General features: G+C 37.5%; 1 protein-coding gene across 1 annotated transcript in view; it reads right to left on the bottom strand.

The window, feature by feature from the left end:
* The window catches only part of LOC115922473 (serine-rich adhesin for platelets-like), a 44,204-nt gene that overhangs the window by 4,128 nt on the left and 12,716 nt on the right, over positions 1-27,360 (bottom strand). Inside the window, exons 3-6 of the mRNA XM_030981385.1 lie at positions 20,775-21,320; positions 19,104-19,208; positions 17,457-17,624; positions 17,043-17,190 (exon numbers count right to left, since the gene is read on the bottom strand). Of these exons, the coding sequence (XP_030837245.1) occupies positions 17,043-17,190; positions 17,457-17,624; positions 19,104-19,208; positions 20,775-21,320 (967 nt within the window). The remainder of the gene's footprint in view (positions 1-17,042; positions 17,191-17,456; positions 17,625-19,103; positions 19,209-20,774; positions 21,321-27,360) is intronic.

Genomic DNA, 27,360 nt, shown 5'->3' on the forward strand with positions numbered 1-27,360 from the left:
ACCAATTTGGATTTAGCTCCTTTTGGAATGAAACATGATATTGTAACTAAAAAATGTCATACTTCCTGGTGAAATTTTAAAATGTGATATAGTGCATTTTGTCCCTATGTAGGAAACCATCATTTTAAGACAAAAAACTAAGTTTTAGTAAAATATGGATTTAGCTCCTTTTGGAATCAAGCTCTTCATTTGTACGATTTGTTGTTATTATACTCATCATGTTCATACTCCGCTATTTTCCCTATCTATGTGTAACATTTGTTTTATGGACCACTGCCTTGTGCAGCTGAGTCTGAAATAAAGTTCTGAATTGAATTGAATTGATGAGATGATATTAGTAACGGTTATATCAGGGTTTCAATGGATGTCAATGCGGTGTAGCAACTAATTTGTATTGCATTTATCAACATCTGTTTTCATTCTTTTCCACTACTCTGTTGATTTTATGACAAGCAAACTATGGAAGTTCAAAGATGTTTAATGATCAAGAGCTTTATCTTCATGAAAACTTATTAAAATAAAAGCGGAAATGGACTGCGAACCTCACAATTATAGAAACCTTTAGTTGAGATCATAATCATTCTCTTATTAGATCCACAAAACGAAGTCTATCGGTGACTGCTGCGTTTTTTACAACGCATTATCAAACAATAAATATTTGATATCATCATAAATATTATATTCTATTCTCCTATTACTCATTGCCAAATGCAGAGGGTTGCGTCATTCAGTACACGCGTAACCAGGCAATCGATATTGAAATCACACATTTTCTATTGCACCTTTGACGTCATAAGCCTCTAAACAGACCGCTCTGGATCGGGGATAAAATTGCAAAATTGCCTTTAAGGCTCGAGCACGATATTAAAATGACGATACTTCTATATTCCAAACGTTAAAACGCATGTTTTAAGCTATTCAGATTCCACATTTGAAGATAGAATTTATCTCGAAATTTATAATGTGGGTCTGAAAACTAAAAAATACACTTCAAACTATGGCTTGCCTGCCGTGGCAGATTACCCATCCTTTCGAGGATAGAAATAAACGCGTATTATCAGTTTAGTGAAGTTGGAAAAGCCTTAAAATATAAACATGGCACTTTTTAATAAGACTTTCAAGTACTAAAAAAACATAGCTGGAGGATTTATTTTCCTTTTTCGCCAGCCATAGTCTATCCAATGAATGACATGTGATGGCGCTGCCCATCGACTAAAAAGTTATGACATAGATATGAAAGGTCGGAGGCGTCATTACTAATTATTCAGGATGTTGTCCTTGATCTTGGCAAAGAGGGCGGACAAGTAGCTCACTAACACTGATTAAGTCAAGAAGTTAGACGTTTGACGGTTTCGAGAGACGGGCCTAAGGTTATTCATGTATTTAAATATTGTCAATGGTTTAAATTCATTAAATAATGGGCTGGTATGGGCTAAATAATGGGAGCCAGCACAAAAGTGGAGCGCTTTCTTTTGCATTATATAAAAAGGGTTATTTTTTGTCTTTGCACTTGAAGCCCAAACCAAGTTACAATATGAGATGAATGGCAAGATGAGCATTAAAGTTAATATGTCCCTTTTGCAGCCAACCTCAAATTCTGTAGAACTTTGCAGGAATTATGAATATGTCATGTATGTCCTATCTGTAAAGTTTAAACGTTAGCAGTGTCCTCATATTCAAATTATGCAAGGAAACCCGTTTACTTGCTAGACTTCACTGTCAGACACTATTGAGTGACTGACTGGCTTTTTTTCTTCTTTGGTAATAACATACATGAAAAGAGTTGAAAAGGGTACATGAGAATTTGTCTACATCAATAACCCACTTCTTGTGATGGCTATTACTTTTGGGCTCTATAGCCCTAAAGTCGATTTGACAACTAATGCTATGGTCACATAACCCAAAAGTAGCCAGCTCGGCGGCCGAGCGGCGAGTTTTTAACCGATTCTGCCCGGCGGCTGCCCGGCCACCGAGCGGCGGCCGCCCAGGCACCGCTCGTTTTTAGGGCATCGCTCGGTCGCCGCTGAAGTTTTAGCGCGGAGTTGAAATTTGGGCGGCGCCTGCTCACTTTTCAGTCGCCGCCCAAAATCGCTCGGTGCCTGGGCGGTCGCTGACCGGGCACCGTCGTAATCGCTGGGAGATGCCTAATTCCAGCAGCGACCGAGCAGGCTACTGATCGGTCGGTCGCTGCTCTGATTTGTGACCATAGCTTAATAGTCGTTATTTTCCCGCTTGAAGACATTTTCAAGCCCCACCTTTTTTAGGGAAGTTCTAAATTAGTATTATCTTTCAAATGCAGTTGGAATTTAACTTTTTCATTTTTTTTGGCCTGCAAATGGAACATAGTACCTTTAAAAGGGAAATTTTAGGAAGATAACTTTTTTGTCCAATAAAGTATTCCAATATTCCTAGAAACATATGTGGCATGTGTGTTTATCGAGTCCAGATGCTAATACTACTAATAAAAATGGTGCTTATAAAGTGCTTACCACCGAAGTCCCTAAGCGCTAAAACAAACAAAAAATACAATAATAAACAATAACATATATATTTTTTTAAATACAAATAAACCTACAAATTACAATACATATGAAATATACATCGATGTGAATAGAGTGAGTTAATCATCAAAAGCAATTTTGAATAATGTGTCTTAAGACAAGTTTTGGATTGGTTGACAGTCTGACAGTTTTTGGCATGTAAAGGTACTGTGTAGTTTCTTACAAATTTCAGCAGAAGCTTTGGAAAAGAGCGATGACCATCAGAACGAGTATACAGAAGTATCATGCTATGTTTTTTAATGTTACACTGAAATGTGAAACTACAAGATTTTAAGTGTGAGACAATATAAATTATTCATTATTTTTCTGCAAAATGATGTAACGCATATTTTGTAAATCATTGTGTTTTCTGACCAATAAAACTTATCAAGATAAAAAATAAAAATAAGAAAGAGTTGACACCGAAGTAGACGAGAGGTTTAATTGTGAAGATGGTCGTAGATTAGTTCTTGCAATAAGGATGTTCATTAATAAGGATACATATACCTAAAAATGCTGTAAATTTCTTACGTTCTAACGCTATATTATCAACAGCAATATTATATGGAAACTCTGGGGTATGTGCATTGGCAGGTTTTAAGTGTATGAATTTCGTTTTTTAATTACTAAGAGATAGTTTATTACTTTTAAGCCAGTTTGATACTTGTGGCAGTTCTAAATTGAGTGTCTGAATATTTTCAATTTTTGTTGGTATTTTGTTTTGTTGTTTGTTTGTTATCTTTGCTTTACATTATGCTATGAATGATTTGGGAACTACGCTTGAACAAGTCCTTATGGCTTTATTCATGTAGTTCCCCATTTCATTTTCTAAATTTGTTTATGAATTATTTTGTATATCAATGTAATTTTTAACCGATAATAAAATAAATGAGAATGGAATTTAATTGAATTGCTGAAACTCACATGCATTGCATCCACGAAAAAGACAAACGTTTTTCATCTATCATCTATTTTTTTCCTACGTCCACAATATTTCGGCTATTAATCACAGCCCGTTATTTTCCGCGCGCTTCGTTTCTTTAGCGTATACTTATTATTGTCCGATTACGGCTTTCTGCTCATTCTTGCGATTTACTCTGATAAGTGCAAGACGAAAAGCTGAAGTAGTAGCTATTCGTTGCAAATCAACTAACTCTTGTCATATTTCAAAAAAATGTTAGGGGATTTGGAAAACGAAGCTAATAATAGGGGATACTGTTTTCTGTGAAATTCCTTCAAACTACAAAACGAACATTTCAACAAAAACAATAAGAAAGAAAAAAAAACTCCCATTAATTTTCACCTCTACCAGAACTCGAACTTTCTCCTTAAACCGAAATACCCTGTCTTGACACGGGGAATCCCCGAATCTCACCCCTGTACTGTATAGGCCATACAAGTCATGTACATTATGGAATGTCATGAATCAGTGGAGTCGCAGAGGGGACGCCCCCCTTTAAGTTTTGCCAACTCTTCCTGTTGTGATCTATGCTCCCTTAGCCCTTAGCTATGGAGTATCCAGACGTTGTGCCCCAAATGAACTTGTTGACAGCATATCGAATTTAAACAAAAACGTTTGATAAACGTTTGATAAAGGAGAAACTGTCACTTCTATTGCGCATGACTCGTTAAAATATCTCTGTTCCCGTTCGCAAAAGGATGTATATTAGGTAATAATTTCTACATCAACGTACATGTATATATGCATTTAAGATAGTAAAACACCTAATGACCAGTTTTGAAACCCATTCAGTCTCAAAACATTAACTATGCGTCATTATCACTATCATAATATAAAAAAGTGATGATTCATTACATCTGCACCATATATACTGAATAGTGTAGTCCCTCGGAGAGGACTTGGAGCCATTGGTCCCCTGGTTGCTTACTTACAAACATACACATGCTTTCCCGGGCGCGGATCCAGGATTTCTTAGGGGGCCCAAATTTGAAATTATGCGAGCCAAATATTGCTTTTACGTTTCATCAAATTACTAGAGAAAGAAGACGATTCGTTGAACCGTTCTCGACTCTTAATCCTCTTCTAAATTCAGCCCCCCCCCCCTTCTGCGCGAAGCGCGGAAGCTTTGACGTTTCATTAAAATATAACTAGAGAAAGAAGACGATTCGTTGTACCATTCTCGACTTGTCTGAATTTCAAAATTTTTCTTTGTTTGCTCCTTATTCTTCCTCCGTCCTCTTCCTTTTTTCTCCTCTCCTCCCTTTTTTTTTGGGGGGGGGGAGGGGGGGGGGGTATTGTGACACTGACAGGTCACTAATTGGTCTGGCTTTCAGGCATTAAATAACGGTCAGATAAGTATCAAGGGGCCCGCTTAGGGCACTTGGTTAGGTCTAGGGGGCAGACCGCCGGAAGCTCGGGGGTTTTAGGCGTTTAATTACGATCAGATAAGCATTCAGGGGCCTGCGTTAGGGCCCCTGGTTTGGCAAGGGGGCAGAGCCCCCGAAAGTTCAGGGGTTTTAGGCGTTTTATTACGTTCAGATGAGCATTTTTCTTTGATACCTTATTATTTTGTGACTCTGGCAGGACACTGTTTGGCGTGGGGTCCAGGGGGCGGAGCCCCAAGAATTTAAGGGGTTTTAGGCATTAAATTACCGACAGATAAGCATTCAGGGGCCGCATTAGGGCCCTTGGTTCGGTCCAGGGGGCAGAGCCCCAGAAGCTCAGGGGTTTTAGGCGTTTTATTACGTTTAGATAAGCATTTTCTTGATACCTTATTATTTTGTGACTCTGGCAGGAGACAATTTGGCGTGGGGTCCAGGGGCCGGAGCCCCAATAATTCAGGTGTTTGAGGCATAAAATTACCGACAGATGAGCATCTAAGGGCACACCTAAGGGACCTAGGTGGAATACAGATGAGCATATTTTGATACATCATTATTTTGTGACACTGGCAGTTCACTATTCTTTATTTTTCCTCTCTTTCTTTCTATTTCTCTTTAAAGACCGTCAATACTACTGGGCCAGGAGGGATTAGACCACACAGCGCGGTCACTGACAGGTGGCTATCTCATTCGCCCAGCTTTCAACTAACATAACAAAAAGAGGATCATGGGGGACCAAAAGGCACCGATTGGGGAGGTTTTCTATATAAAGGGAGCAAGTAGCTACAAGTAGGACAGTAGGGGTTTAATATACTTTTTTTATTTTTTTAATTGTGGGAGTGGGAGCTCCAGGCTCCCGATCACCGCCTTTCCGCGGGCCCTGACATGTAGGCATCTAAATAAGCATATTTCTTGCCTGACTGTAAATCTCGGGAAATTATGTAATTTTAGCAACATTTGTAAATCACCGTTATGGAATTAGAAATAAACCACGCTTGAATTTATTTCCCCAAGCCCTACCCCTATCAGTACGCCAGTGCTCCCCACCTCCCCCCCCCCCCCCGATCTACACCTTGTTGGCGGGAAAATTCGAAACTGATCTTCCTTACCTTTCTTCTTTCTCTTTTTTTTTTGCTTTCGTATTCTCTCCTCCTTCCCTTTCCCTTCCCTTCCTTCTCTCTCTTTTAGGTTTGCTGGGGGGGGGGGGGGGAGGGGCAAGGGCCTTTCGGGCCCCCGATCAAGACCTTGTTGGCGGGATTAACCGCAACTGATCTGCCCTGTTGTTCACCCTTTTCTTATCTTTTTGCTCCCTTTAAGCTCTCCTCTTTCCCTTTCCCTTCCTTCTCTCTGTTTTTTTAGCGGCGGCGGGGGATGCAAGGGCCTTCTGCCCCCCCCCCCCCGATCCAGAACTTGTTTGCGGGAAAACTGATATCCCCCTTCTTTTATTTTCTTCTTCCTCTTTTTTCCTTCCCTTTATCTCCTCTATTCCTTTTTTCTTTCCCTTTCCTTCCTTCTCTCCAATTTTTTTTAATTTAGGGGGGGGGAGGAGGAGGCAAGGCCCTTTCGCCCCCGATCTCCTTCTTCCCCCTCTTTTTTTTTTCCCTATCTCCCCTCTTTCCCTTTCCCGTCTTTTCCTTCTCTCTCTCTCTCTCTCTCTACCTCTCTTTTTTGCGGGGGGATGGGCAAGGCGCGCTCCCCCCCCCCGACCTGGATCCGCGTCTGTGCTTTCCTAGCAGTCAGGTAAACCAAACAAACTGGTTTGTGGGCAGCAGCTGATTCTTCCAAAAAGGAAATTGCCAGATATTCAGTATCGGTTCTAAAGGGATACGGGATGCTCAAGCCCCCCCCCCCCCTTTACGAAAAAAAAAGTAATAATGATAATGATGATAATAATAATAATAATAATAATAATAATAATAATAATAATAATAATAATAATAATAATAATGTTACTGATAATAAAATGATATTAATAATAATAATAATAATAACAATAATGATAATAATAATAATAATAATATTAATAATATGAATAATAATATGAATAATCAGTTTAGTAAAGTTCAGTTCATTCTTTATTTTATTCTCAATAAAAACAGCACACATAAAATGTATACACAACAGAGTAATACCATAACAAATCAATACGAGCATGAAGAATTATTTTGGGACTTAATTGAGAATCAGTTAATCATGCTTTAGAATTGTGCAATTTATTAACAAAGGAAGAACATAGGAATAAACTTTGTTTTGATTTCGCCATTAACTTAGAAAATCATGCATTTTGTTCGTTATGGCTACCAAGACAAAGAATTTTTAATTTTATTTCACGAAATGTTCAGAAATATTCTCAATTTAATTTTAAAACCAATCGATTTAAGAATAGCCCTATTCCCTATTTTGTTCGCATCATGAAATGATTATTATTCATAAAAGTAATTTGCGTGCATGTTGTAATTTGTTATGACGTTTAATGATACTGCCCATTATACGTAAGTATACGTATGTATCTAGTGTATTTATTCTTTTAAATAAAATTTATATTTGATGTTTACATGTTTAATGCTGTATTTTAACCATTATGATGTACTGTACCTTGTAAATGCCATGAAATTCAGCTCCGGCTGCAGGAAGGTCATTTTAAATAAACTCTTATTGAATTGAATGAATGCAGAACAATTAGAGAAAAAAGAAACACATTATGAGAATGAGGGGTAACAAAGAAGAGCAAATAGCCTCATGGTACGTTGACCCAAATATTAACAAAACATATATAATTATAAGAAACAATCAGACAAACAAATAGAACAAAGAAAGAAGCATGCAATATATTACATTTCACATTATTAATACAAACTAAATAACAGATGGGATTTATAACGACGTTTAAAAGAATTAAGGAATGGGTTGATTTCTAGTGCATGAGGTAGATCGTTCCATAGAGAACAACCTTTAACAAATATTGAGTTATGGGAAATCAAACTTCTGGCTTGAGGTCAATAATAATAATTGTTTTTCCTAATAATAAAATCATATTTATTCAATATTGCTTTCGACTTTACAAAACATATCAAAACATATATAAATATACATACATAATATAACCAATAATATCAACAACAAGAATATAGCTGATTATACAAGATAAATATTTTTTTTTAAAGCAACACAATGTTTTTCCACCTTTTATCAAATGATACAAATTTGTTATTTTTAACATAAATGTATTGTTCAAGAGAACGATAATACCTTAACATGCATTTAAAAGAATTAAGTGAGAGTACACTATTTTTGCATTTGTTGGAAAATATATAGTATTTGGCATATAAAATAATAAAATTCAATTGAACTCCAACGTTTCCATAAAACCAAAATAAGAAATTAATTTTATTCAAAGTAATTTTATCCTCTAAAATCAAATGTTGGACATCCGCAATAAACCTTCTAATGATTGGGCAATCCCACAATAAATGTTCTTTAGATTCCACGGAGCTATAACAAAATGAACATAAGTCTGACTGCGATATTTAATGATTTAAGATATTTATTAACACCAACTATACGAGGTATTATCTTAAAGTGAAAATAATTGATCCTGTAGATAAACATGACCTAACAGGAACTAAGACAATTTTACCCCAGTCTATGTTTGGGATAGTTAACAGAGAATTCCATTTATCTATTGATTTAGGGGGACTAAAAACCTGTTGAACACGTAAATTATGAATATAGCGACATATCTTCGTTACCTTCATTATGCTTTTAATCAATTCCTCTTGAGCTGTTAGGTCGTTGCCTCTGAACATTTAGGGATATTATTTTTCCAATTATGGGGAATAGCCGTTTCACAGAATAAAATTCTACAAAATTGTATTCAAACTTATATTTGTTTCTAAATTGAAAGAAAGTAAAAATATTTCCGTCTTCGTCAAGAAGATCCGATAATTTAATTATACCTTTGTCATACCATGACTTTATGAATAATTCATTTTTGTTTCCACGAATCATAGTGTTGTTCCATATATTTTGTCGTCTGATATGGGAAAGACTGATTTCCGTATCGAGTGTTAAAGAGGCCCATGACTGGGCAGCTTCCCGAATATATATTTTTTTTTTACCGACAATATACTAGAATCATTTTTATTAATATTACTATACCAGAAAAGATTTCCTCCAAATGGAGTCAAACAGACTTCATAATTTTTTTTTCGATTGCCCAACATTGCTATCGTCAAGCAGACGTTTAACCCAGGCAATCTTTAAGCCTGTAATAATTGAGGGTAAATGTAACATTCTCAGACCTCCGTCTACATACTCTCTAATTATTGTTTTACGGTTTATTTTGTCTAGTTCTCTATTCCAAATAAATTAAAAAAGTAAATACTCGACTTCTTTTAAAAAAGCTTCAGGTGGTTTTGGAAGGATAGAAAGTAAATAAATTAGTTGAGACAATTCCAATGATTTTACGATAGAAATCTTGCCAATGGGAGTTAGGTCTCTCAATGACCAAATACGGAAGATATTTTTCATTTTTTTGTAGTTGGGGTGGAAAGTTTAATTCAAAAATGTCTTTTAAATGCACAGAAAATTGTACAACCAGAACAGTAGTAATACCCGTGTTGAACGTCAACCCAGACGAAGCAATGTCTGGCGGGTGAGCTTTATGATAACCCAAAATTAACAGATTTGATTTATTTTTGTTTAATGCTAGGCCAGGGAGATATTTAAATCCTTCTAGAATATCTAAAACACTTAACAGATCGTTACGGCCTCCCAGATATAATACCGTATCATCAGCATAAGCATTAATTTTAATTTCTGTGCTGTTTATTTTAATTCCTTTAATCAAGGTGTCTTTTCTAATCTTGAGACTTAGTATTTCACTACCTAAGATGAAAAAAGGTGGACTTAACAGACAGCCTTGTCTTACCCCGCATGTTACTTTAAAATATTCCGCCTAGACTTTACATCACATAGTTTCTGTAAACGTCCAAATATAATCAATTCTATTTCAAAATTTTCAGTGTCTACTTCCATAAAATCACTTTGTATCCATTATTTTCTGAATTTGAATTTTGAATTCTAAACAAGCTTTCAGTTGCAAAACCCAAATTAAAAACATGTAAGATCGGTTTTAAATGACCTCTGACAAGTATATCTAATGCTTGAAGTATACCTTTCTGAAATAGTTCGACATCAAAAAATGTTTTATTGCTGAGACATATTAAACTCTTTATGTTGTATAGCTCCCTCCCAAGGTCGAGATATTAAATAAGCCATAAAACTATGTTTCTTGACTAAAAATCAAAAAGCATTAAAACAAAAGATGAACCTGCAGAGGTAATCAAAAACCACAGAGGTTTATCGAGGATCATCCCCTGCTTAAAACTACAATGTTGAAATGCAAAAGCATTTTTTTTTTTTAGATAGGCCTAATCGTTACAAAAATACACGGGGCCATGGGCGATTCGCCCCCGTGAGCTACACAATCGCCCCCGTCAGAGTGCTCATGGGGGCGCTTGCAAAATTAAAAGTCGCCCCGCGGAATTATAAAATAAAGATTATTTTTTCTGTTATAACTTTCACACAATATTGAGTTTCAACTTTCAAACCTTAAAGCAATGAGGTGGAACTATTGAAGTTCTATTTTAATAGCGTGCAGGATTTTTCGCTCGAATTTGTGGTGTCTAGAGGATGCCATATTGTAAAGAAATAAACGCTTTTTCGCAGCAAGATTGCGCTATAATTATGTCCACTCTCCACATCTCCAAGGGTATTAAGGATACAAACAACGGAAGTTCGCAGTGCACTGCGGCCGTCAGCAGTGGCTATACTAGCTGCGCCGGTGTGACCGCGCCGTTTGTCCTACCAATTTCGTTTGGCCGTCAGACATAATATGCAGGTTTTCTGCTCGCACGGATCGTCCCTCGGACGATCCTTGCGGTTTGCTTTCCCCACAGTCTGTCCTCACATTGCTTTACGTGTATATTTGATAAAAGAAATCAACTCGGCAAATCAATGTATTTAGATTCATCGTTAATCATGTGGTTGACATTTTTCTAGAAATGACATGATAACTCTCTCCAAATTTTTTAAAGCAAATGGACCAGTCCTTTTAAAATGAGAAGTGAATATTTTCTTTAAAATCCTTATTCTACGAAGGCATACTCGTGATATCGGCCCCGCAACTGTTGTAATCAATTATATTGCTGTACGTGGCTTTTTACTTCAACCAACTCACTAATAGTATATACTCGTGTATTTGGGGGCGTTTCGAGGTTTAATGAAGGAGTTAAATGGGATATAAAAGTGATTAAAAATGGGGTTGGAAGTGGGTGGGGGAGAGGCTAGAGTTGTGAAGATCAGGTAAAGCGTAGCACAAATTGGGGGGGGGGGTCAAGGGGCGGAGCCCCGGATGCTCAGGGGGTAGGGGCATTTAATTACGGTCAGATGAGCAATATCTTATTCATGACACTGGCAGGTCACTAATTGGTGTATGGTCCAGGGGCGAAGCCCTGGAAGCGCAGGGGTTGTAGGCAGTAAATTAAGGTCAGATGAGCATCCAGGGGCCAGCCTTAGGGCCTAAGGTGGGGTCTAGGGGGCAGAGCCCCCGGAAGCTCAGGGGTATGGGCATTTAATAACGGTCACATGAGCATATTTTGTTACCCCATTATTTTGTACCACTGGTAGGTCACTATTTTTTCTTTCTTTCTCTATTTCTTTCTATTTAATTTTCTTTAATATACTTTTTCAAAAGTGTGTGTGTGTGTGTGTGTGTAGGGGGGGGGGGGCTCGAGCCCCCAAGCCCGCCGTTTCGCGGGACCTGACATGTTGGCCTCTAAATAGTAAGAACATTTCTTGCCTGACTGTAAATTTTGATATCTGTCATTCTCCAACAAACGCATTAAAAAAATATAATTTACCAAAAAGTGAGGAAAAATCCCGGAAAATTATGTCGTTATATCAGCAACATCTGTAAATTACAGATATCGATTAGAAAAAAAAAAAAAAATCACTTTTAAAGTTTATTTTGGTGAGGGAGCAACTGGCTTTATATTTACAGTCTTCCACCTATGGTGTCGAGGGGCTCCTTCTTCTTCTTTTTTCGGTAATAGATAAGGTTAGTTTATTTAGGTGTCACTCAGGCGCGGATATACGGGGGGAGACGGATCCCGCCTCTTAAAAAAAAGAAAGGAAAGTAAAGGAAAGAAAAGTAAAGAAAAGAAAAAGGAAAGAAAGAAGGGCTAAAAACACAAGTTAGAAGTGGACCCATAAGAGCACTCACGTATCCGTATATAGGCCACGCTAGGCCCCGGTCCAGCTAGCCATGCTCCGATATTTGGGTCGTTTTTTCGGTCAGAACTGGCCCTAATTATCATTGCAACATGAGCTAATTCCAGGATTTTGTTTCAGAACCTGAGACAAAGTTACACAATTCCTTTAAGTTTCACAAACTAGACTTTATTGCCCTGTAATAATTAAGATAACTATAATATGATTTCAAGTTGTGTTTTATACCCTTCAGAACCAGGGTGAAAAGACTGGTTGTTACTATATCACTATTACACATTTATACGTACTAGGTTCTTCTGAACAAAAACATGCCAAGAAAAATAATTTGTAGTTTTTGTACGATTAAAATTATAGGCGGATACTCCACCCACTCATACAAAATAGCGTAATACTTTTGTTATTGAGTAACTTTTGAAGGAGAAGAAAAAAAAAACGAGTAATCACACAGAGTCACCCTCCAATCGGACTGGTTATTGGGGAATTCGGAATGTCATCAATAGGTTTTTTTCCTTTAACACAATAATTGTTTTGGCACTTAATTCAGGCCTGACTAAATATAAACTTTTTCGTAAGGCAACTTTTTCGTAAGGCGTAAATATTAAAACAAAATGAATGAAACGCCAATAATACCAAACAACAACAACAACAACAGACAAATTATTTAGTCATATACCTGATTAACATTTGAAGATTTCCTACATTAGTGCCTGGCCGTGCGTGTTCCATATTTGAACAGTAAGTTGCACCTGAAATTGCGGCATTATAAGCTCCAACGCTTTCTTTCATACAAATACACACAAAAAGTCCCAAAAGCTTGAATGCATACTATTTCACAAGATGTAATAAAACAATATGAATAATTCTCATGATACACTTACATGTACATGCAAATGCATGATCATTTTTGCGCTTCTTTCTGCCAGCAAAACAGTTTTGTTGCTGTTATGAGTTTATTTTCAATTTATTGTTTTCAAACAGGAATAAATAAATGAATATAAAAATACATTTGTACAATGCGTCCCTACTTTCACGAAGTGACGGTAGTGAGGAAAATCGTAACGCAAAGTGAATGCAATTTGTTTTCACTACCGTCACTTCGTGAAAACAGCGACGAATGATAGTTGTACAACATTTGTACAATGATAGTTGTACAATGATGATAGAAGGAGCGATGAAAATCGCAACTGATCTTCCTTCCTTTTCCCCCTTTTCTTTTCTTCCTCTTTATTTTATGTCCCTTTCTCTCCTCTTTCCCTTTCACTTCCCTTCCTTATCTCTCTCTCTCTCTCTCTTTGCTGAGGTACAAATCGGGAAAATTCGCAACATATCTCCCCTACCTTTCTTCTTCCTCTTTTGTTTTTTTTCAATTTCCCTTCCTTTCCTTCTCTCTCTCTCTCTCTCTCTCTCTCTCTCTCTCTCATTTAAGTTTGCTGAGGGAGGCAAGTTCCTTTCGACCCCCCCCCCCCCCGATCCACACCGCGTTGGGTGGGAAAAAATCACAACTGATCTCCCCTGCCTTTCTTTTATTTCCCTTCTCTTCCTTCTCTCTCTTTTAAGTTTGCTGGGGAAGGGGAGGCAAGGGCCATTTGCCCCCCCCCCCCCCCACCCGATCCTCAACTATTTGGCGGGAAAACTGCAACTGATATCCCCTTCTTTTCTTTCCTTCCCTCTATCTCCTCTTTTTCTTTTTTTCTTCTTCTTTTCCTTCTCTTCCTTCTCTCTTTCTTTTTTTTTGCTGGGGGGGGGGGAGGGGGGAGAGGGGGCAACAGCCTGGGAGGCTAGCCCCCCCCCCCGGATCTCCTTCTGTCTCCTTTTTCTTTTCTTCTTCCTTTCCCTTTGTATCTTCTTTCCCTTTCCCTTCTTTTCCTTCTCTCTCTCTCTCTCTCTCTCTCTATTTGCTGAGGTACAAATCGGGAAAATTCGCAACATATCTCCCCTACCTTTCTTCTTCCTCTTTTTTTTCCTTCAATTTCCCTTCCTTTCCTTCTCTCTCTCTCTCTCTCTCTCTCATTTAAGTTTGCTGAGGGAGACAAGTTCCTTTCGACCCCCCCCCCCCCGATCCACACCGCGTTGGGTGGGAAAAAATCACAACTGATCTTCCCTACCTTTCTTTTATTTCCCTTCTCTTCCTTCTCTCTCTTTTAAGTTTGCTGGGGAAGGGGAGGCAAGGGCCATTTGCCCCCCCCCCCACCCGATCCTCAACTATTTGGCGGGAAAACTGCAACTGATATCCCCTTCTTTTCTTTCCTTCCCTCTATCTCCTCTTTTTCTTTTTTTCTTCTTCTTTTCCTTCTCTTCCTTCTCTCTTTCTTTTTTTTTTGCTGGGGGGGGGGGGGGGGGGGGGGGGGGAGAGGGGGCAACAGCCTGGGAGGCTAGGCCCCCCCCCCCCCCCCCGGATCTCCTTCTGTCTCCTTTTTCTTTTCTTCTTCCTTTCCCTTTGTATCTTCTTTCCCTTTCCCTTCTTTTCCTTCTCTCTCTCTCTCTCTCTCTCTCTCTCTTTTTTTTTTGGAAGGGGGGGGGGCAAGGCCTCCTCGCCCCCCTCCCCCCACCCTGAATCCGCGCCGGGAAGACCTGTAGTGTCATCCCTAGCTCGCTGGCAAAGCTGAATATGGGTTATCCAGCCGTTTCATTCATTGTGTATATATAATAATTATACTTGACTATTGACTATGTACGTGTGAACTAGAGTACGGACAGTTGGTGCGGCAGGCGGACTATTGGTGCGAGATCTCTTTCGCAAAGATTGTCCATCAAACAATTGAGGCGCGCGCGGAATGTCCGACACGGACATTCTGCGCGGATAAAATCCGCACCGATCGTCCGCTCTCCATCGATCTCTAATTCCCGGACGAACGGTGCGGGTCACATTCTACTCGGTCACACCGGTAATATATTGGTGTGCACGTTGCTGCCCCATGTCTGCTAAAGCTAGAGGCGATCGCGCAAGGACCGAAACGTGGAGACATTTTTCGTTGTAAAAATCGTGAATCCTCTGAAATCTGGTGATTCCAAAAGACCAGCAAATTATGAACCTCAACCAGTGAATCAACCGAATGTATACGGGCTTGGACTAGAGATTTTGTACAGAGGGAGGAGGAGATATTACCATAATCTGCATGTTATTATAATTATAATAATAATAATATTTAGCTGTTATGTAGCGCTTATCACAGATGTCTCTAGGCGCTAGGCTCTATTACCCCGGTCAAGTTGTAAGAGGGAAATAATGCCGATTATATACCTCACTTAAGGAATCCAGCCATCTGATTGGTCGAAATTGCAGTCATAAACTTTAACTATTCCTGTAAAATTGCCCTGTAAACTTCCAGTTACCGGGAAAGATAGTTCAGTCTTGGTGAAATACCCATAGGTTCACACAGGGGCGTACGCAGGGGGGGGGGGGGGGGGGGGGGGGGGGGGGGGTTGGGGGTTCAAACCCCCCCCCCCCCTTTGGTATTTTTATGTATGTAAACCCCCCTAAAAAAACCTAAACCCCCCCCCCTTTGGTTTTTTTTTTTTTTTTTTTTTTTATTATTAAAAGGGTAAGGTGACCTTACCCCCCCCCCCCCCCCCCTCAACGAAGAAAAATGTCAAATTTTGAAATTTCGAGACCAAAAAAAAAAAAAAAAAAAAAGTGTCCGCTTGCTAACAGCAAGAACACCAAAAAGGGTTCGTGAAAATGTCCATAAATATATTCAAAATAGATCTAGTAGATCTAGATCTAGGCCTTGTAGATCTAGTGCTAAAAATAAAATCCTTCTCATAGTCATAGAGATTGCACACACATATCCCTATGCATTGGCCATTGCTCACTCATGCTAGATTGGTCGATGTTGTGATTACCAAAGATTCACACTAATATTGCTCGTGATCCTGAGGGTGATACTCAATAAGTGAGGTGTCATATGAAAGCGCAGGTTTTTTTCCATATTCCCCACAGGGCAGGCCCACCCCCAAAATTGTAAAAAATATCTTGCTTAGACTAGAATTTAGATCTAGACCTAGATCTAATCTACTCTCAAAGATACACTCATAAAAAACAACCGTGCAGATAAACTGGAGAAAGGCCAAGATGGTGTCATAATTTTTTCGGCACAAAAAGTATTAATGACTGCTTTAATATTCGAGAAATAGTAGTTTTTATACGCTCTCGGGAAAGTGACAATTGGGCTATTGCCTTCGGCACGCCTCGGGCAATAGCACAATTATAACCTTCCCTTGAGCGTATGAAAACAACTATTTCTCTCAAAGCAGTCATTAATACTATACTATTAAAGACAAACTTGAGTTCTGGTAAAAAAACAGAAAATTAATTCTCACAGAATCAAATGAAACTTGCGCTGAATGTTCAAGATTACAAATACATGTCATTTGCCAAACAATTTTGGTAGAAAATATTTACTGGCTGAGTAATGACCATAGAAAGATAAGGAAATCAAGGTAAGTAAACCCGACACCATTTGTGTAGTCCCATAAACATCTTTCTGTATACAGTGCTTGTTACTTTACCAAATTGGGCCAAATTGATTATGATTTGTATGACTCTAGAACCTTGCAGTACACACCAATACTAACATGCTACATGATCAACTTTTTCTGATCCATTCCACACCTTTTCTTTCACAATGCAATCGCATGACCAGAACTCGACTTTATCTTTAATGATAATGATGAAATAGCAAAGAATTTAGGAGTATCTTGGGTACCAATTCAATGGAAATATGTACTAAAAAAAGAGCCCCCGTCAGTACTAAAATATCCCCCGTGAGAAGACCCACGGGGGCCTTTTTGGGGGGGGGAAAGAGCCCCCGTTGACAACAAAGTTAATTTGAGTTACAACAATTACAACAAGTACAAGTAGCTAGCCCTGTTCCGACAATTATGCTCATAATGACTCCAGCAATGATCCCGATGATGTCACCGATGTCAATGTCACCGATGTCAATGTCACCGATGTCAATGTCACCGTCACTGTCACTGTCACTGACACTGTGTCCAGGTCCACAAACATATGCTGGTGAGATATTGAGATAAAATGAAAAACGCTACAATAAGCCACTTCGTAGATACATGTACAATCTGCGCATGGGCAGATAAAGGTCATTTGTAAAAGAAAAACTGTAAAACCCTCGATACGTGTGTTCATGAAAGTTACGTAATCATTATCCATTTATGCACCGATTTACCCTTTTTTTTAACTTCTTAATCGTTAATTAACTCATACAAATTTGGGCTTGATGGTTATCTGTGTCTAGGAGAACGAAATGATTAATCCCTTACGCTGTCCCAAGCTGTCCCCTCCTTTGGTTTTTTGGACGAAAGGCTGGAGCGAAGGTTTGGTCAGGTTGAGCTGAAAGTAACCAAAACTGTAGTTGAAGTGACCGCAGATGTAATAGTCGCCAAGAGGCACATCAGGGAAGTCTCCGGTCACGGAAGAGGAAAGTAGCGCTGGGGAAAAACAATTAGTAACATTCCTTGTGTATAATTATCAATAGGCCTATACTGCTTTACCCCACCACATAAAATCAAAGTTTGAATATATCAATGTTCGACGTACTTGTTATCGTGATGTGACTAATATTTTGTCAGTCTATTTTGTTTAACTTTGTTATAATTTTTTTCCTCTCCTTCCATTGTTTATATTTCCCTTCTCCATAGTTGGATCCCGGATAGATTCAATATAAAACAGGGCTTAAAATATTCTCCATCTCCACAGGTCCTCCCCAATCTAAAATAAATCCTAGAGCAGGCCAACGGGATTAAGAAAAATAATCCTCCATCAGTAAATCCCCGAAAAAAGGAAAATCGAGCAATGAAATATTATAAATTGTATATAAATATCGATATACATTGTAAATTGTATGACTTGTGTAACTGTCGATTACGAATATTGGTGATAGAACGATCCTCCGCCAGCATTGTGCTTTTTTTGACTGTTTCTTTCTTTCTTTTATAAAAGAGTGTTTAATGTGTTTGGTATTTCTATTTTTGGTTATATTTGTTTCATGATTTTATTGATCAATTCAAATCGAATAAAACGATAAATATGCGCCCTGTCAACTTACTCCTAAGCCTTCTCCTGCTCACAGATAGGGTGTCGAGCTTGAACGAATCCCCTCTAGTGGTAAACTTCAGGACAATTCCCCATTCAGTTAATAAAGTATAAAAATCCAAGACAAAAACTGAATAAGAAGATGAGCTGCAGTTGGATCTCGATGTCGACGCAAACGACGGTATCTGTTCAGTCACACCACTACTGACCTGCAAGTAGATAATTGTCCAGTCAGAGGCACTATGTAACATTTTGGCAATGGTATTTTAACTCTTTTTCGCAGGAAAAATCTAAATGTGGTATTATGGTTGAGGCTGAGAATAGATTCAGCCTATTTACCAATGTATGCATATAGTTTCTCTCCCGATCCCTTGATTACCACCTAAGTGATTCACTCGTATGGCATATCTGCGGATGGCATTCATTTTGTTGCTACGTCAGACAATGCACTGGCAAGCTTTTGTTCAAAAAATATTCTTAACCTTCGGAAACATGTATATCAATGTTTACATTGAATGTTAAAAACTACCAACAATGATAAAAACTGTTTTATTGGAAAAAAATTGTGCCCTAAAATAAACTTGTAAGAAGCAAGGACAGAAACGAAAATGCAGCTATTCACACATACAGCCATATGTGCGCGGTACGAGGGCTACACAATTGAGTTCTTTACTGCTCTAAATTAATTTGTCATGGAGCTCATGCTCGCAGATAGTTTATGGAGCTTCAACGAACACCATTCAGTTTTTTTTTTAAATAAACTACATCATTCTCACTAATTATCGAAGCAGTGAAGATAAGATAACAATTAAATTTGTTATATTTGTGATAAAGATAAACTTGCTGATATAATAAGAAAAGATAAGCGATCAAACCTACGTCAGTTATAGTTCCATCAAAGTACATGATCATACACAGTTTGCCGTTCTTGTCTTTCACTTGCCATCGGGCTTCTGGGGCTTCTGTTCCTCCTGATGTCACTGTGATGATTAGAGGGTCGTTTCATGAGTGATTTTTCGAGGGGAGGGGGGTCATGAAGTCCATGTTACGTCGTTATGATATCTTCTACTACACATGTGGAAGTTGAAATCATAATGAAGATTTTTTTGTGTGCAATAATGTGTATAGTAGTACCTCGCCAAACTATTCCTGTTTCAGTTGCTTCTATTCAAATCTTTGCTTTATAATATGAATTACCCATTTTTTAATCAGCAATATTAGATATTTTTGAGGGTTTTATTTTTTCTTGAATTATCTCGAAATATTATTTTTCCCAATTATTTTTTGTTTGCACTTCTTTTTTCTAAAATTGTGATTGTCCCCGATTTTTTTTTCTTCAGGCAAAACAAAATATGGACCCCCCCCCCCCAACAACAAAAAATCAAACCAAGGCTATCTAACATATCAGTTATTGACTGGCAGGAATATGACATTCTTTGGACCTGAAGGGGGTTATATTTTATCTCGTGACCATATTTTCCTTTAGCGCTGTGCGCTCCTGGAAAATATAACCACTTTGGAAATATAACTCTCTTCAGCGGTTCAAATAATGTTATATTACACCCCTGCCAGTCAATAACTGTATACTAAAACATGGACATCAAAATTATATAACATGACATAATATTTGGGTCTATAATAATGGCTGGGCATGAAGTTAGAGTATTTCAAAACACATGTTGGGTATTCTTTTTTATTCTAAACTCAATTTGAGCAAACATTTATTTAGTGGTTGATAGGAGACATGCCACAAAATTTGCCCGAATCCTATGGAATGATCCAAATATGAAAGGAAACTCTAAAGTTTAAGGTAAAGGCCAGTTTTGGAAACGCCCCCCCCCCCCCCCGCTTAAAAATGAATTAGAAGCTCTTATTACCAATCATGTGAAAAAATATGTTCTTAATAATACGTGATGATACAAATTTTGCCAGGAATTAATTATATATATCTGGACTGGATAGATATAAGGTAGTCCCATATACATCTTTCTGTGAACAGTGCTTGTAACTTTACCAAGACTGGGCCAAATTTCATATAATTTTGATGATTCCAGAACCTTGAAGTACACACCAATACTTATATTCAAGATGGTCAACCTTTACTCGATTCCACAACGTTTCTTTAACAATTCCAATCGCATGACCAGAAGTGGTCTATACTTTTAAGCTTAAAGGGCATTTATAAACAACACCAACATCAACAACTGCAACAACAACTATCACCACAACAACAAAAATACACGTCTATCAAAGAGGTTCCTAGTCGACATGATATATTAAAAATATGAATTTCAAATAATTCTTCTCCGAAGAGATAAAGCAAATAATGGGACTTATATGTAAACAAGTCAAATGACCTGTGCGCGCTCACATAGCGAACAGAGCACAAGGCTGATTTTAATCTTCTAGCTATACACATAGTATGTCTTCGGGTTATTGGTATCCCATTACCTTCAAACGGCCTTTAAAAAACGGGGGAAATATTTTCAGTTCATATGATTTAAGAATCAAACCAACACCAGGACTTAAATATTTCCTACAGATACCTGACGTGGTGGTGCTTGTCGTTCCACTCTCTGTAGTCATGTTGCTGACCGCGGTTGTCATGTCGCTTGCAGTGGTAGATTCACTGGTTGTCATGTTGCTGACTGCGGTTGTCATGTTGCTGAACGTGGTTGTCATGTTGCTTGCAGTGGTTGTAATGTCGCTGAACGCGGTTGTCATGTTGCCTGCAGTGGTTGTAGGTCCAATGGTGGTCATGTTGCTTGCAGTGGTTATAGGTCCAGTGATTGTCATGTTGCTTGCAGTGGTTGGCATGTTGGTGAACGCGGTTGTCATGTTGCTTGCAGTGGTTGACATGTTGGTGAACGCGGTTGTCATGTTGCTTGCAGTGGCTGTCATGTCGCTGAACGCGGTTGTCATGTTGCCTGTAGTGGTTTTAGGTCCAGTGGTTGTCAAGTTAATTGCAGTAGTTGCTGTAGGATCAACAGTTGTAGTAGGTCCATTCGTTGTAGCTCCAGTGGTTTTTGTAGGCCCAGTGTTGGTTGTATTGTCTGCATAACCTACTTCTGAGAAGCACATCAGTGCTGCCACTATCAATTTTAAAAATAAGACAGTAATTACTACATTCAACAAAAAAATGTTTTAAAAGATGCGCAGGCTCGAAAGATCAAAGTCAGTGAGCGGTGGGGCGCCATCCGTACGCGTTCCCGAACAATGGGGAAAATCGCGGGGGGGGGGGGGGCATAATGCCTACCCCCCCCCCCCCCCCGGCCTTTTTCGGTTAAACAATTACAACAGTAAAAGAAGAGCGGATTTAAATCAATTGAATAAAATACAATGAGAATTGATGTAACGAGCGTGATATATAACCTATTATAATAGTTGATAAATATAAATATGAAATGAATTTTTTTTAAAGTTAAGCCAAATTGGGAATAAAAAATTCCAAAGAATTGATATATTTTAGAAAGAATAAACCTCATAATGCATTAGATCGAGAAAAACAAGCGAATTAGCAAACTGGCATCCATTGAATATAACTATATTGAATAGTCGGCATATTGCAAAGATTGCGAACAAGAGGCGTAACAGAGAGATAGATAGAGAGAGAGAGAGAGGGAGAGAGATAGAGAGAGAAAGAGAGAGAGAAAATAAGGGTGAAGAACGCAGTTGAGTAGATTTATATGGTAGCTGCGCTATATAAATTGATATTAGTGTTATCCCAATAAACAAAACACTAAAAAGTAACCTATTTTGGGAGTGTATTTTAAGGGATTTTAAAGTATGGTGCCTTTTGAACTAAATTTAAACGTTATCGACACGTGCCTTCATTTAAACAAAAAAGGTACCCCTGTTCACGTTTTCATCTAACCTAAAAATCACCAATTTATCACGCGACTGGAGTAACGTGATTCCACTTACCTCTGTAAATCACGTGTTTATGACCAAATATCCACTTGACCAAGCAACGAGTTTTTTTGTCCGTTAACCGATGGTGGTGATAAATAAGTAATTATTTGGTCTTGTAAGCACCTTAATCGATTGGTTTCAGAGGTTATCCAAGGTTGATGGTAATAATCACGTTACTTACACCGGCTAATCGTCTTATTGTTCTGTCCGTGAATCTCTGGTTATATTAAATTAGTAATTCTAGTAAGTCTTACACACTTCTTTATTTAAAATGGTTTCAAAGTTACCATAACTTTCTTGGTTATGATCACGTAGCTAAAACTGATTACTAATCTAGCTGTGAATCCGTGATATTTAGGTGTGAAAAATTAGTAATTATTAGGTGTCTTAAAACACCTATTTAAATGGTAGTCAAAGTTGCCAGCAGTTCCGCGGTGATGATCTCGTGACTCAAACGGATTATTAATCTAAGCTGGGCATACGTGACTTTTAGGTGTGAAGAATTAGTAATTATTAGGTGTCTTAAAACACCTTTTTAAATGGTTTCAAATTTACCATAACTTTCTTGGTTATGATCACGTAGCTAAAACTGATTACTAATCTAAGCTGTGAATCCGTGATATTTACGTGTGAAGAATTAGTAATTATTAGGTGTCTTAAAACACCTATTTAAATGGTAGTCAAAGTTGCCAGCAGTTCCGCGGTGATGATCTCGTGACTCAAACGGATTATTAATCTAAGCTGGGCATCGGTGATTTTAAGTTGTGAAAAATTAGTCATTATTAGGTGTCTTAAAACACCTATTTAAATGGTAGTCAAAGTTGCCAGCAGTTACGCGGTGATGATCTCGTGACTCAAACGGATTATTAATATAAGCTGGGTATTCCGTGATTTCCAGATGTGAAAAATTAGTTATTCTTGGGTGTCTTGATGGTTTCACAGTTACCATTTAAGTTCCGTGGTGATAATCCCGTGACTGTTGGCACATTTCTATTTTCACCAGTTGATAACTGACTGTTGGCATCTTTTCATTGCACCAGATGATAACTGGTCTGTGTGCATATTTCCAGTTGCACCAGTTGATGACTGCTGGCTGACTATTGGCATATTTCCAGTTGATCCAGCTGACACCAATTAATTTGCATATTGACTATGGGGTGCGTGTAGATCTATGTTTTTTAAACAATTTATCTGAATTTACAGCATATTTCTTAATTACTGATGATTTTGTAATATGCAATTCATTTCGAAAATACTACAAATATAAATTACCAGTTATTAGGACATTTCGCTACTTCGTATAAATTACATTTAATTAAACATGAATAAGGAAACATTAACTAGAACTAAAATAATTTCAATAAAATACAAGTATATGAAAAAATTTCGATTATTTAAATTATGTTAGTCTACTTAGTACCGATGCCTTTACATTGGAAATACAGATGTACCAGTATTGAAGTGTTGTTGCCGTTCAACTGGTTGAAAGTTTTACCAAATGGTTCTAATGGCTCAGCTACACCAGTTGAATTCTAACTGGTCTGGATCAACTGGATCATTTAGCCCATTTCAATTTCCGGGGTTACCAGTTGGCATTAACTGGTTCATCAACTGGACCAGTTGCAACTAGCTTTCTCCTCTGGGATGTTTGCAACCACCCCCCCCCCCTCCCCCCACCCCTCCCCACCCCCTCTAATCCCAAACTGCTTCCGGTGCGCCTAGACGTAATTATGGAAGATCCAAAACACGATGTTCAGAAACGGGATGAGAACGTCATTATTTTTGTTTCATTTATTGTGTAACATTTGCGTAATTATTGGGTTGAACGCGGGTTACAGTAATGTATTTCCTCTTCGACGTAAATTTCACGTGAATGAAGAACATGATTCATCTCAAGTCAGCCTCGTAATATGCACGTGAATTTCACGCAGATATTTTGACTAAAACTATCACTAACGCTTCACGTGTTTCTGTGACGCGATAATTTCGTTTATGAAGATGTAATTTCATAACCAAACAAACACGGGAGTATTAGGTTTCCAAACCATGGTCTCCAAGGTAGAGATAATCACGTTATTATAATGGTGATATTGCTTTGACAATTGCGTGATTTAGTGTACGTGTGTTTTAAGTGACCTAGTGCAATAAACGTATTTACACATTTACGTAAATGTCCGGTATTTGAAGAACGTAACTCCCCTCAAGTCGATACCTTGATATTGACGTGATTTTCAGGTGATTTTGTTTATTGGGATCATTCAATTCAATTTCAGTTTCAATTTATTCATGTTTCCAACAAAACATTACATATCAATTATAAGCATTTAAAACAAATGTAAGAAATACATGTTGGAAACAGAGGGGTACACTAAAAAGCAATGCTTGTACAAATGTGAACAACTGATACTTATGGATAATGAGTAATTAAACCAACTAATCCGTAACTACAAAAGGAACTACAAAATAGGGGAAAGAAAAGGGGGATGCCAGCAGAGACGAGAAAGGGACAAGACAATACTTTACACGACAAAGATAAAAGAACACGGTCATAATACAAAGAGACAATGACAAAAAGAAGTGGGAGATTGGGGGTACAGACAATAATACAAAATGATGAGCTCCATGTGGGGTTGAAAAGAAGATAAGGAAAAAGAAATGCGCATTTAAGAGCAAGGATTATTATTATTATTATTATTATTATTATTGTTATTAATAATCGAAATATAACTTTATTGACAATAGTATTTTCGACATTTTACGAATGATGTATCAATTTAACATGTTTAGTGATGACCCACAAAGAAAATACGACTTAAAATTACTGTAGCGGAAGCATCTTTGACTTTGTTATTGGTCGTTTCTATTGTTCTCTCGTTGCTCCAAATGCTCCGTAAAAACTGCACAAATGAAAATAGATTGAACGGATCATAAATCAACTGTTCATGAATATACATATGATTAGAGAAAACCTGGTGACTCTTATCAATAATATGCATCTAATATAGCTAATTAACCCCTTGTATTAACCTTTGTTTTAGCTCTTTTCCTGATCTCACACATTAACTTGTACTGCATATAAACTAAATACAATTCTAACTATTTGTTACTACCAGTATGTATGCTTAATTGAACCAAGTCAAACTACATCCTTTGTATCACTTCTGTTCATAATTACAGCATGTATCTTTATAACTAAACCATCTATTAATTATCAATATAAACTTGTATAAATCATATAACAACTTTCTCATATTATGCACTTGAAGTACTCATCTTTGTACAATAACTCAAACTAGGCAAATCTTTGTTTACATTCTTGCATATGTGTACCTTTCAATCGCATGCCGTAGTGTACATTACATAACAATAACATTTGGTATGTGAGCCGACCGTCTCGGCTACTGTGCAATGTAAGTTACATCCATATAATGTACACAGCGAGTTAGGTGCGAATGAAAGGTACTTAATCATAGAATATCGCATCATTACAGCATTTATATATATATATATATATAACATTCATCACATTGCATCATTACATACCTTCATTCTGCCTTCTTAAGTGCATCTAACATCTATATTACACAAAGATGCCTCCAATATCAACATATTTCATCCACTGGAAACAAAACTTCACACGAATTTAGTAGCCTCCAGATGGCGCTAAACATAAATATAATCAATCTACTTGATCGACTTAATAAAATGAATTCATATCGATAACTGAAACAATTACTTTAATGGAAAGATGTGTCGTGAAATGTAGAAGCAACCGGTAAACATTTGTTGCACATCGATGCTATGCAATGCGTTTTCCTTTAATTCAGATTCAGATTAAGATTCATTCAGATTCATTTTATTGGTCCATTTGGAAATTTAGTTTGTCGGCATTACATTAGAGCACAAGAACATTATAATATACGAATAGATAATACACAGTAGCAAATTTACAATGGCGTAGTCAAATGAAAACACGGTATCGTTTTTACATAGTGGAATAATGGAAGAAATTAAATTGATTTACACAAATGAAAATCTACGACTGCGTAGAATTCGGACATATATTATTATTATTATTATTGTATTTGTATTATTTAATATTATCATTATTATCATCATCATCATCATTATTATCATTATTATTTTTGTCACTATTATTATTATTTTATATTATCATCATCATCATCAATATTATTTATTATCATTATTTATTATCTGAATTCTTTTTTGTTTGTTTTGTTCTTCATAAATTAAACGGTATATAAATAAAACTTGGAATGACATATGATATCATAGGGCATTATTTATTTCTTTGCTCGTGATAATGGTACATTTGTTTGAAAGGAAACGTTACAATGCAACGGATGAATAGCGAAGTGGCAAGATACAGGCATATTCAATTTGACTGGCGTTGTTCATTGTATTTACGAATGGAAAGCGGGAACGTAGGAATTAGGGAATCGTGAAGTTCGAGCCTTCATTGATCTGTACCGCTTCCCCGATCGCATTAGGGTATAGCAAGGATGAAGGGGGGGGGGTGAATATATTAATTAAACGGTATATAAATAAAACTTGGAATGACATATGATATCATAGGGCATAATTTATTTCTTTGCTCGTGATAATGGTACATTTGTTTGAAAGGAAACGGTACAATGCAACGGATGAATAGCGAAGTGGCAAGATACAGGCATATTCAATTTGACTGGCGTTGTTCATTGTATTTACGAATGGAAGCGGGAACGTAGGAATTAGGGAATCGTGAAGTTCGAGCCTTCATTGATCTGTACCGCTTCCCCGATCCCATTAGGGTATAGCAAGGATGAAGGGGGTGATTACCATTTTCCAAAATCTGTGATACCTGTTTCAGAATTGTATTAACGCATTCCTGTTTCAAATCTGTCACTTCGCCAGTCATCTTGCCAGCATGATTGGCTATTCTCTACAATTTCCTAAGATTCTCCTGTCTGCAACCACCATACCAGACCGCACAACTAAAAAGCATTACACTTTCTATTACTGACTTGTAGAATAACCTCAGGATGGTTCTGTCAACATGGAATGAATTCAGTTTTCGTAGAGAGTACATTCGTTGTTGAGCCTTTGCATACAGAGATTGGCATTGGTCTCATGTTTCCATGATAGTTCATTATCAATTATTGTACCAAGGTACTTACTAGGTAATAAACAGTTTTGGGAAATTTTGAAAATTGGGTGGAT

The sequence above is a fragment of the Strongylocentrotus purpuratus genome, unplaced genomic scaffold (genome assembly GCF_000002235.5).
Source record: "Strongylocentrotus purpuratus isolate Spur 01 unplaced genomic scaffold, Spur_5.0 spur5_scaffold_12, whole genome shotgun sequence".
NCBI classification, from domain to species: domain Eukaryota; kingdom Metazoa; phylum Echinodermata; class Echinoidea; order Camarodonta; family Strongylocentrotidae; genus Strongylocentrotus; species Strongylocentrotus purpuratus.